At 45.6% G+C, this 13,091-nt stretch overlaps 1 protein-coding gene across 1 annotated transcript in view; it reads right to left on the reverse strand.

The window, feature by feature from the left end:
• LOC127484098 (zinc finger protein 157-like) overlaps positions 1–10,896 on the reverse strand; it is a 61,140-nt gene extending 50,244 nt beyond the window's left edge. Inside the window, 1 exon segment of the mRNA XM_051823132.2 lies at positions 10,496–10,896. Within this exon segment, the coding sequence (XP_051679092.1) occupies positions 10,496–10,573 (78 nt within the window). The 5' untranslated portion in view covers positions 10,574–10,896.
• Positions 10,897–13,091: the final 2,195 nt, after the last annotated feature.

Raw genomic sequence — 13,091 nt, forward strand, 5'->3', positions numbered from 1 at the left:
TATCTAGGAAAGTGAGGGCTCTAGTTCAGGTAGGAGAGAGGGGAAAGTCTGGAAACTAGGGTAGCATCCATACCACTCAGAGAGCAGGCCAAAGCCATGTGCAGTAAGCACCTTGAGCTGCTATCCACCACTTATCACTGGCAGCAGAGGCAGAGAGCATTATTTAAAAGAGAGAGGTAAATATGGGCTCATACCAAGCACCAGGAACCAACTACATGGAGGAGTATCTAGGCCAGGAAGCCTAGGGCTTGAGAAAAGAAAAAAAGAAGGAAAGGAAATAGCCAGGTTTTTTTTGTTGTTGTTTGTTTTGTTTTTGGACAGACAGAGTTAGACAGTGAGAGACAGAGAGAAAGGTCTTTCTTCTGTTGGTTCACTCCCCAAATGGCCGCTATGGCTGGCAAGCTGCACCAATCCAAAGCCAGGGTCTCCCATGTGGGAGATGGGATGCAGGGCCCAAGCACTTGGGCCATCCTCTACTGCCTTCTCAGGCCACAGCAGAGAGCTGGACTGGAAGAGGAGCAACCGGGACAGAATCCACCACCCCAACCGGGACTAGAACCCGGAGTACTGGTGCCACAGGCAGAGGATTAGCCTAGTGAGCCATAGCACCAGCTGGAAACAGCTAGTTAAAAAAGACTTTATGGGTCACTGCTGTGACATGGCAGGCAAAGCCTTTACCTGCAGCACCAGCATCCCATGTGGGTGCTGGTTCATGTCCTGGCTGCTCCACTTCCAATCCAGCTCTATGCTATGGCCTGGAAAAGCAGTAGCTGACTCAAGACCTTGGGCTCCTGCACCGATGTGGGAAACCCAGAAGCTCCTGGCTCCTGGCTACTGATCAGCACAGCTCTGAACATTGTATCCAACTGGGGAGTGAATCAGCAGATGGAAGACCTCTCTCTGCCTCTGCCTCTCTGTAACTTTGCCTTTTAAATAAATAAATAAATAAATCTTTTTTTAAAAAAATACTTTATTTTACTGAAAACAGAATGTGGTGGAGGCTGGTAAAAGGAGAAGAGAGACTGAGCTCCCCATGACAGAGGGTGGGGGTGAGGGTGGGGATGTTGAAGTTGGGCTTCATTGCATTTGAACAGCAGGCAGAATCCTTTCTTAAGCTGCTTGTTGGAGGAGGTGCAGCTTGCCACATGGAGTCTGATAAGGTGGGCAGGTATGAGAGAAAAGCTCCTTGGTGAAGTTTACAGGACATTGGCTTAGGAGTTTGGGATGTCCCAGAGAGTGCTTTCCAGAGTAAAAAACATTCTGCTAAATTTTACACTATCTTTCTGCACCCAGGGGGAGAGTGGCAGATGAAGGAGGGGTCAGAAAGAGAGGAGAGGTGATTGTGGCTGCTGCTGGGGGAAAGGAGAAGAGAAGAGCCAGACAGGGGGACAGGGCAAGTAAAAGTAAAAAGTAAAAGGTCCTGAGGGGGCAGCGACCTGAGGGAAGAGCAAAAGTGAAAGGGAAAGGATTCAAGAGGTGGCTCCAAGCCTTTCTCCTGCTGAGGGCTTGCAGTGAGGAATGTTGACCTTGGGAGGAGGACAGAAGCTTGGATGTAGGGGAATCAGGTGGCCTGCCAGAGAGGAAGTACCAGATGGAGGCTCAGGAGGGCCCTGGAGCAAGTAGGGGAGAGGATCCTGTGCTGGGTCAGGATCTCAGTGGTGGGATGAGGGAGGGGCAGAGGGCTTACAGGGAAGTTTTTCTCCCTTGGGGAGAACAGGATAAAGAGAATATCTGCCCCTGCTGCCCCTGGTGAAAGGGAAGAGGAGGAGGCTGTGAAATAGGGTGGGGTGGAGTGAGTGGAGTGCTGTGTTCCTGAGATGCTGGCTTCTCAGGTGGAGGGGGAGACATGACGTGTAAAGTTATTAAAGACTTAGAGAACTTTGAGATGAAGATGTCAAATTCTGCCCATTTTAGAATCATTGTCCAATTTATGTTGAGGCCAAATTTTAGTGCAGTGGTAGATTAATCACCTCTGCTTTATCTCCCCACTCAGGCTCTTCCAAAAGTCTGTAAGAGGCAGGCTAGAGGGGCCTGTGCCATGGCACAGTAGTTTAATCTTTCACCTGAGGTGCTGGCACCCGATATGAGTGCCAGTTCTAATCCCGCTGCTCCATTTCCAGTCCAGCTCCCTGCTATGGCCTGGGAAAGCAGTAGAAGATGGCCTGAGTCCTTGGGCCCCTGCACCTATGTGGGAGACCAGTCAGAGGCTCCTGGCTTCTGGCTTCAGATTGGTGCAGCTCCAGCTGTTGTGGCCATTTGGGAAATGAACCAATAGAAGGAAGACCTTTCTCTCTGTCTCTCCCTTTGTCTGTAATTATGACTCTCAAATAAAATAAATAAAATCTTAAAAAAAAAAAAAAAAGAGGCAGGCTAGAGGGGAATAGAAATTTAGAACCCATGAATTAAGCAAAATATGGCCTGAGGGGAGAAGGTCCTTTCACAGGGTGTCCCTCAGGAAGGAGTCACCACAACCAAGAACCTAAGTTCTGAGTTCTCTAAGAGGAGACAATGAGAATCCCCAAGCTTAGACCGGCATCCCAGTTTTAAGCTGTTACAGATAAGCATTTCCTCCAAGAGAAGGAAACTGACTAAACATGCCAGGCCCTAAGAGGGGGCATGAACTGGCCCAACCAAATACCCCAGGCCCTAAAAGGAGGAAGAAGCCATCATGAACATCGCCCCAATGTGCTTGAGGTGGCAGAGACCTCTCTTACCAATCCAGAGGGTTGAGAATTAGGTTCGCTGTGGCATGCAGTGATGAGATCTGGCAAAGGCTCTGTGAATCATTAAGAAATGAGAAAGTGCAAGCAGGTGAGAAAGTGTTCTGGAGAGCATCTCTCAGGGCCATCTGAGTCAGAAGGGAAAAAGGAGATTGTGGGAAATAGAAGGTAAGGAGGGGGCAGAGACAGTAAACAGGGAAAAGAGTTTAGACAGGAGAAGAAAGTTTGGAGAAAGGTTGATATGCACAGCTCTTACCAAAAGGATACAGGAGTGGTTGATTGGGGCCAGTTGCCATTCCCTCACTCCCCTCCTCACATGGCACACCACACGTAAGGAGATGATACAAAGAAAATGCACTTGCAGAAATTGACCAGCTGCCAATGTGCACAAAGACCAAACATGTGGCTGAAGTCCCAGACCCCAGTAGCCTGGGCCTTATTATATCTTAGGTAGGTTAGGGTAGAGGTGGGGAATAGTAGGTGGAGATGAGCTTCTCCATATAGGTTTTTCAAGTTTTTCAAGGGTTTTCAAACCTGGAGAAGAATGTAGGGGGTGAGGTGGGAACAATATAGGATATGAGACTCAACTGGTCTCTTGAAAGAAGGCAGGAGTAACAGGAACCTAAGATGACTGAAGCTTATGTCCTTGTTCCATCATAAGCCAAAGCCAAGAGCCCGGAACTCCATCTGAGTTCCCACATGGATGGCAGAGACACAAGCACTTGGGCTACTTTCCCAGGTGCATTAGTGTTGTGGACTAGCTTAGGCTCAAACTGCAATTTCATGATCTTGCCTGTTACTTAGAGAATTCTAAGTTCAGACACAAATGCAACATGCAGCATGATGAGGCTTATTTACAGTGAGAAGGATACATAGGAACAAATAGTCTTTATCAAGGCAGAATGTGGCAGGAAGTGGAAAGACAGAATTCCATACCAGGCTCTTCTGTCTCCATGAGGGGAGGGAGAACAAGCATGCATTACCCTTCACCAAGCTTTTTATGAGCTTCCAAAAGGGCCATGTTTACGTAGTCTGCTTGACATGTGGGTGATAGGACTACCTAGGGGTGGAGGAGGTATGGCTTTCAGCTCATGAACTATCTATCTACCTTGAGTTTTCCCACATCATTAGCAGGGAGCTGGATTGGAAGTGGAGCAGCTGAGACTGCAACCAACATACAGGTGGGATTGCTTGCATGTAGAGGTGGCTTAACCCATCGTGCCACAACACTGGCCCTGATATTGACATATCATTAACTAAAGTCTTTATGTCATTTTCAATTCCTCAGTTATTGCATAATATACTTTTTCTGTCTTGTGTAACCACAAATTATCATTTAAAAATTGAAATCTAGACATTTTAATTATAAAAATAATACATGCAGGTGGCATTGTGATTCTGCAGGTTAAGCTGTTGCTTAGAATACCAGTATCCCATAACAGAAAGCCTGATATGAGTCCTGCCTGCTCTCCTGTTCCAGCTTCCTGATAATCCAGTTTCCTGGAATGCACATGGAAAGACAGACAGTGACCCAAGTGCATAGACCCCATCACCTATGTGGGAGACCCAGATGGGGTTCCTGGTCTCTGGCTTTATCCTAGCCCACCCTAGATATTGAAGCCACCTCTGGAATAAAACAGTAGATGGAAGCTTTCTCTCTCCCTAGCTCCCTCAACTTCTCCCTTTCTCTCTCTCTCTCTCTACCTTTAAAAGTACATCTTTAGTAACAATGCACATATTAGGTATTAAAGACTGCAGAAGAGTATAAAGTGAAAGCATGACTCCCTTCATTCTATACTAGTCATATTTCCCAGAACAAACTACTCTTAACTGTTTCTTACATTATCTTCTGAGACTTCTGTATGCATATATACAAGAGTACTTTAAAGTATCATGAAAAGGCCGGCGCCGTGGCTCAATAGGCTAATCCTCCACCTTGCGGCGCCGGCACACCGGGTTCTAGTCCCGGTTGGGGCGCCGGATTCTGTCCCGGTTGCCCCTCTTCCAGGCCAGCTCTCTGCTATGGCCAGGGAGTGCAGTGGAGGATGGCCCAGGTGCTTGGGCCCTGCACCCCGTGGGAGACCAGGAAAAGCACCTGGATCCTGGCTCCTGCCATCAGATCAGCGCGGTGCGCCGGCTGCAGCGGCGGCCATTGGAGGGTGAACCAACGGCAAAAGGAAGACCTTTCTCTCTCTCTCTCTCTCTCACTGTCCACTCTGCCTGTCAAAAATAAAAAAAATAAAAAAAAAAATAAAAAAAAAATAATAAAGTATCATGAAAAATGTAATCAAATGATTGTCTTTTGCTGTAATTAATGTCTTTTTAAATTTTTATTTTATTTATTTGAAAAGCAGAGTTACAGAGAGGCAGAGACAGAGAGAGTGACAGCGAGGTCTTCCATCTGTTGGTTCACTCCCTAGATGGCCACAATGGCTGGAGCTGAGCAGATCCAAAGCCAGGAGCTTCTTCCAGGTCTCCTATGTGGGTGCAGTGGCCCAAGCACTTGGCCCATCTTCCACTGCTTTCCCAGGCCATAGCAGAGAGCTGGATCAGAAGTGGAGCAGCCAGGACTTGAACCAGTGCCCAGTGGGCATGGCAGGCGACAGCTTTACCTGCTGCACTACAGCGCCGGCCCTTGTAATTAATTTCAAAGTCCATGCATACAAGGTTTCAAAAACATTTGTGTAGTGTGTATTATGAAAAGAAGTGAATGAATTGCAAGTTTTGCACCAAAATAATGTCATCTTTAATTCCATTTCTCATGAACTTTTTGATGTGCCTTCATAAAGATATATATGCAGAGGGCTGGCATTGTGGCATAAATGGGTTAAGTCACCACCGTAAATGCTGGCATCCCTTATGGGCACTAGTTTGTGTCCCAGCTGCTCCACTTCCTCTCCAAATCTCTGTTTATGTACCTGGGAAAGCAATGGAAGATGGCCAAAGTCCTTGGCACCCTGAACCCTTGTGGGAGACCAGGTTGAATCTCTTGGCTCCGGGCTCCTGGCTCTTGGATTTGGCCTGGCTCAGCCCCAGCAATTGCAGCCACTTGGGGAGTGAATCAACAGATTCACAGGGAGAGATGGAAAAGCTCTCCTTGCCTGTCTCTCTGCCTTCTGAATGAAATGACAATGAGTAAATAACACTTTATAAAAAGAGATACATGTGCATGTGTTTGTTTTTTTAACACAGGGGCATTTTTTTCTGTACCTTGTTTTACATATAAGTATTCTGTCATCACCTTTCAGGCCAATTAAATATTTAGTATTTGTACAGATATGTCATAATGCATTTTACCAATTCTCTGTCAATATACATTTAGGCTGCTTCTGTTTTATTCCCATCTTGAACAATACTACAAAGAACTGACTTGGTCTTTATGTATTTGACCAAATATATGTAAGATAAACTTGTAGTTGAATCCTAGCCAGGGACATCGACATTTAAAGAACTTTGATCTGCCAAATTATCCTCCAAAGAGAGTACTGTGTTATTCTACTGCCAATATGAGTGCAAGGGCCTGTTTCCCCAAACCTTCCAAAAGTGTGTGTGATCAGAGTCAAAATTCCTTCAGATGCTTCCAATTTCCCATTTCTTCTGCTCTCCATCTTTTCTTTCTCTCTTTTAGGTTTCTGATCACACTTGGCTGTATTGCCAAACTAATCTGTGAATATTTTTCTGCAATTATTTCCTCTCTACTTACCTTCTACACTGCCTTCTCTCACCCTCTAACCTCAGTTTTCCTGCTCACAAACTTCCCTGTTAGTCCCCTGATTAGACTAACTTCCTTGTTAGACTCCTTGATGAGTCCCTGTTAGTGTCCTTGCCACTCAGCACAGCTGAACAGAAAACAGGTGCTTGCTATTTCCCTGGTCTCCCAACCTGCCACCCTCTTAAACCAACAGAGAATGTTAATCAGGAAACATGGGAATAATTTCATAGGAAATAATGTCACTGACTGCAGAGCTGGCATCTAATACAAATTTCTTATATAGGAGTATAATTTTGCATTTAATTACACCCATTCTCTACTGCTTATAAACATTATCATATGAAAAAACTGAGATGTGAGTTAATGATATCAGAAACTATGTTAGAAATTAACTTTTTAAAAAAACTAAAATATAAATGATTAATTTTGGTAATCTGCATGAATGACCTGTGTTCTATTACTTTTTGCTTTTGAGTACTTCCCAACCTCTCTACTGACCTCCACCTCCTCCCTCATCCTTTACTCCTACTCCCATTCTACATCACTGCCCCCTTTGTCCCTGAAGCTCTCTCCCTTTGAGAGCAGTCTTGTAGACTGACATTCAATCATGTGAGAAATGTTACTTTTTTCAAAATGGTTCTGTAGGACAGGCCTGAATGGCATCTAATGGCAATAAACTGGCCTTCTAATAACCCTTAAATATGTTTCCAGCACACGTGGGGCCAGTATTGAGGCATATTATGTAAAGCTACTGCCTGTGACACTGACATCCCACATGGGCTGTGGTTCATGTCCCAGCTACCCTACTTCTTCTTTTTTTTTTTTGACAGGCAGAGTTAGACAGTGAGAGAGAGAGAGAGACAGAGAGAAAGGTCTTCCTTCCATTGGTTCACCCCCCCAAATGGCTGCTACGGCCAGCACACTGCACCAATCTGAAGCCAGGAGCCAGGTGCTTCCTCCTGGTCCCCCATGTGGGTGCAGGACCAAAGCACTTGGGCCATCCTCCACTGCCTTCCTGGGCTACAGCAGAGAGCTGGACTGGAAGAGGAGCAACAGCTACCCTACTTCTAATCCAGCTCCCTGAGATTAGAAAGTATCAGGGGATACTTTTTTCCCTGAGAAAGTATCAGAAGATAGCTTGTGTCCCTGCTCCTTCATGGGAGACTTGGATGAATCTCCTCACTCCTGCTTTGACCCAGCCCAGCCCTGGCTGTTGTAGCCACTGAGGATGTGAACCAGTGGATGGAAGATTGATATCTGTGTGTGTGTTTATGTGTGTGTGTGTGCGTGTCTTTTCCTCTAACTCTGCCTTTCAAATAAATAACTAATTTTTTTTTAAGTTTTAAATAGGGGTCCACACTGTGGTACAGCTAGTTGAAAACATCCCTTGCAGTGCTACCATTTCATATAAGTACCAGTTCATGTCCTGGTGGCTCCATTTCCCATCCAGCTCCCTGCCAATGGCCTGGGATTAAGTACTTGGGTCCCAAATGGGATATCTGGCTCCTGGTTCCTGGCCTCAGTCTAGCACAGCACAGGCTGTAATGGATATTTGGGGAGAGAACCAGCAGATGAAGATCTCTCTCTTAGAATAAAGAATAATATTAAAGAGAACAAATAAAAAATTCCCTCTCTGTCATTCTGCCTTTCTGTTAAAAAAGTTTTAAAAAATTAAAAAAAAAAAAACTGACCACAAATAATTCTGACTCAATTTGACTTACAATGAAGCCAAGAAAGCTACTGCTGACTTTGTCTACTTTCTCCTCAATCCCTTTCTGCAGAAAAAATAATTTCTCTTGCTTTCCAAGCACCCAAAGCCAAAATAACCAGTGCTACCCAGTTTAACTCTGTTAAGGCTGCTCCAGCATTGAAGGAAAGGAGGAGGAAGGGACACAAATGCATGGTGCTTCAGATCATAGTTTCAGACCAGAGTCTCATGGCTGGGGGTGGGTGCTTTCTCAAGATGGAGTCTCAGATGCTCCAAAAGGGAGTCCCTACTGTCAAGGTGTTACTTCATTACCAGCTTATGTATCTCACACAAAATACTTCTCTCTTACACATTTTATAAAACCTGCAAGAAACCTATAGCCATGAGGACAGCCAGTTAGCCTGATGAGTCTAAGCATCCTGTTCTCAGCTTTCTCCAAGTCATATTAACAGGCAAACAACATGGTTGCTCAGAAAGTGGTCTTACAGTTGTTTCATGGGTGTGAAGCGGCTCTTTCCACCAGAAACACAAAAATGCTGATGGTCCATTCACAAGCACTGTGATAGGGAGGGCACTGGAGAAAAGGTCAAAAACAACACACTGGGGTTGAGAGGAGAAATGCTGTCACCCTAACACCCTCTATCCAGAAATCACTTTCTATGTTTACTTCCTAGATGACCTGATTATGCTAAATGAATTTCACAAACTAGCAATCTGGTGACAATGACATTCTATCAGGACACTGGAATCACTCAGTTATTCATGTGAAAACTGCATTACACTGAAACTCACTCAGCGATAGTTTTCAAGGTCACTTCTTCTACTCTACATCTCTCTGCGGGGAGAGGTGAACTTTTTTTCTTTCCCCTCTTCTTTTTGACCACTCCTCACGTTAACAACTTGTATAGATGCTTCCACAGACCACGATCTTTATGAAATTGTAGAACTAATATCGTCCTATGTCAAAAAAGTCATGAGTTAAACACAGAACCCAAAATAAGACAAGTAACTGGACTTCTTAATTAATTCAGTGTGGGGTCCAGCACTGTGGCAGAGTGAGTAAAGCTGCCACCTTCAGTGCTGGCATCCCATATGGGCTGTGCCAGGTGAATTTTTTTCAAAGGGAGGGGGGAGTTTCTTCTATGTCCCAGCTACCCCACTTCCAATCTAGCTCTCTGCTATGGGCTGGGAAAGCAGCAGACGATGGCCCAGGTCCTTGGGCCCTGCACCCAGTGGGAGACCCAGAAGTTGTTCCTGGCTCCTGGCTTCAGATCAGCCCAGCTCTGGCCATTGCAGGTATTTGGGGAATGAACCAGCAGATGGAAGACCTCTCCTTCTCTCTCTGCTTCTGCCCCTCTGTATCTCTGACTTTCAGATAAATAAATAAATCTTTTTTTTTTTTTTTTTAAAGTATGGACTATAAGATAATCAGCTTGGTGGAGCACAGGGTGACTAAAGAACTGAGCAGAGAAAGTGCCACTTTTCTGTATTTGTTTTTATAGTTCTCCACTTCATGCAAATCCAGACTGAAATAGCTTCTTCAGTTGTTGACCCACACAGTTCACTCTCACTTTGTAAAGGGGTCAGTGGCAGGCAATAACAGTTAACATCCTTCCTAACAGAAGAAGGAAGAAGGGCTGACGACAAAAATTGAAAAGCAGCCAATTAAATCATCAGCTAAGATTCTATGGCCTCAAACTCCAGACTGAAAAGTCTGTTAACTAAACACGAAAGAAGGATCAATCCGCAAAGTTACTGAACACCCTTCACGCTGTACCCTCTGGCGAAGAGCTCAGCAGGCAGGGCCACAGCTGCTGGGTGTGTCCATGGGAAATCCAACGGCCGGATAAGGTGCAGAATGGGGGCCATGGAGCAGCTCCTATTCTGCCCTCCTTCCCACCCCTGCTGCCTCCCGCACTCCTCTGAAGGCTGCTGAGCCCCGCCCCGCAGAAGCAGCAGCCAGAAGGCATTCTGTGACCCACCGGAAGTGGGAGCCGAGCTTATTTAAATAGAGTGAACTGGCAGCCTCACTGCTAACCCCCTACCCCCCCACCCCGTGCTCGTATCTGCCTTGCTTGTGCAGTTGCCCTGACCGGTGCTCTTGGTTTTGTAACCACCAAATAAAGCACATTAAGGAAAATTTGAGCAAGGTAACACGCGGACCGGCTGGGCACTGGGAAGCTGGGCAGTGGCGGTGGGAAACACGAGAGCCAAGGTCCCAGCCCTGACCATGCCTTGGGAAGCCACCAGGATCACTGAGAAGTAAGTGAGCCACGTGGCGGAGCCGCCACCCGCCCTCTCGCCCACCCCTCTCCCACACACACATCTGTGCCCCCTTCTGTTCTCCATACTTGCCGTGGAAAGTCCTGGGAGCACGTCCCCCTTCTTCAGGGAACAAAGCGGAGAGTGTGGAGCAGAAAAAGTCCCCAGCATGTGGGACCCACAGGCGGCAGATGAAGAGGCACAGAAGCAGCGGGTGGCGGCTCAGGGTGTTTCCGCAGACTTCCTGGGATTGTACGGGCAGAGCAAGAAACGCAGTGAATGCGGCAGAAGGAGCAGCGTGGCCTCTCTGGCTAACTCCGATCCGCGAATGAACTTCCTGTTCTCAACTCCGCACCAGAGGGAAGGCACTGGCAAGCACGTACTCCCACGTCCACACGCACAGGCATTTAGAACGCAGAATACGTCAGAGCACCTGGTGACTCTGGGAAATGGAGTCCAGGCCGCGCATTTCTAGAGACCAGAAGGCGATCCCCAAGGGCTTCAGTGTGGGGTGGATGGAGAAATACTGGCCAGCAGAGGGCATTCGCTTCTGTTCACATCCATCCTTTTCTTTCCCACTCCAAAATCTCAAGGATCAGTTGGTGTTCTTTCCTGAATAAAATCTTAAAGCATGGCACTCACTTCTGTAACTGATCCCAAATCCTGGCTCCTTCATAACCTCTGTCTTCTTCCAGAAAAATCTTACTTGTTGCATTGTTCCTGGAAACTTCTCTCAAAAAATTATTATGAAAGCAATATACCTTTTAGCAGAGGTGTAGAGGGTATAGCTTAACATGCAGATTTGATAATACAATTTTTATTTGTGTTTTATTGATGTTTATAATTCTCAAATTATTTTACACCATCTTTTAATTCCTCAAGCATAGAAACAAAGAAGGGAACTGGATACAGAACTAACATTGCTAAGTATCTTCTAGGAGCAAGATTAAGGAACTAAATGCCTTACCTCATAGCATTTATACCTTAGATTAATTCTGGGGACAGTATAATCAGAAGTTCACAAAGGGGAAACTGAGGTGCAAAGAGTTTAGAATTTGCCCACGGCAGTACCATTAAAAGGTCTAGGTTAAAGGCTAACTAAAATATAATACTGGTCTAAGAAATTTTTTTGTCTTGGGGCTCAGTTTCTAAAACCCCAGATTTGTCATCTGAGGAAAAAAAGTGAGAGTGAGGGAGGCTGGTGCAGTGGTGAAGCAAGTAAAGCTGCCTCCTGCAGTGCTGGCATCCCATGTGGGCGCTGCTTTGAGTGCCAGCTGCTCCACTTCGGACCCAGCTCTCTACTATGGTCTGGGAAAGTAGTAGAAGATGGCCCAAGTCCTTGGCTCCCTGCACCCATGTGGGAGACCTGGAAGAAGCTCCTGGCTCCTGGCTCCAGATGGGCACAGCTTGAGCCATTACAGCCAGTTGGGGAGAGAACCAGCAGATGAAAGACCTCTCTCTCTCTCTCTCTCTCTCTCCCTCTCCCTCTCCTTCTCTCTGTGTAACTCTTACTTTCAAATAAATAAATAAATCTTTAAAAAAAATGAGAGAGAGCAAGAGTACCTACAACAATAATCTACACTGTAGAGAACAACATAGGATTATAACTTGTTTAAAAACAAAGGCAATTCAAAGTTGCTATTATTCCAAGGTCATTTTCATTTTTTCTTATGTTTAATATCAAGATAGCATACATATATATTATGCAATCTTAGATATATGTATGATTTTTTAAAATTTTTAAGTAGAAATGCAAATGGATAAATGGATAACATGGAGTTCTATGTTTATGATTGCGTCTGTCAATTATAGTTCATGGGATTAGAGTTGTTGCTGGATTAGGAATGCTTAAATCTTTATCCATTGACTTCACACTAGTCTTTACTATGTCAGGCAACATTTTTTGGGTAGATTGCTCTTTCTTGCCAAATTGAAAATTTCATGGGGCCAAGAAACACGTTTGCCTTGAAATTAACTCAGCATCTGGACAGAGTAAGTCTCTTAGTTCAATGAATAAGTGAGGATATAGAAACAAGCAAATAAGAGTTGTAACTCCCAAGAACTGCCTAGTAGAGGAGACAAGTAAATAGAAACCTACTTGAAGACTGTCACAATTAGGGTTGAAGTGTATAAACAGGAACCATCCAGGCCAACAGGTCAAATGTTCACTCTTGCCATGTAAGGCATTCCATTCATTTATTTAATAAGCATTTATTGAGCAATCTTCTGTGTTGTGTGTGGAAAGAACTAGCAGCCACTTGATTTCCTTAGAAATTGAAGTAAGAGAAACTGAACAACCAGATACAGGCAGGGAGAGTGGGCTGAATCACAAAAGGCTTTGGACACAAAAGTAAGGAAAATAAAAGACAGGGGTAAATTAAAGTCTATTAAAGATAATTTAGTAGGCTGGCGCCATGGCTCAATAGGCTAATCCTCTGCCTTGCGGCACTGGCACACTGGGTTCTAGTCCCGGTCGGGGTGCTGGATTCTGTCCCAGTTGCCCCTCTTCCAGGCCAGCTCTCTGCTGTGGCCTGGGAGTGCAGTGGAGGATGGCCCAAGTGCTTGGGCCCTGCACCCCATGGGAGACCAGGAGAAGCACCTGGCTCCTGCCTTCAGATCGGATCAGCGTGGTGTGCCAGCCGCGGCGGCCATTAGAGGGTGAACCAACGGCAAAAGGAAGACCTTTCTC

Source organism: Oryctolagus cuniculus, chromosome 15 (assembly GCF_964237555.1).
Source record: "Oryctolagus cuniculus chromosome 15, mOryCun1.1, whole genome shotgun sequence".
Classification (NCBI taxonomy): domain Eukaryota; kingdom Metazoa; phylum Chordata; class Mammalia; order Lagomorpha; family Leporidae; genus Oryctolagus; species Oryctolagus cuniculus.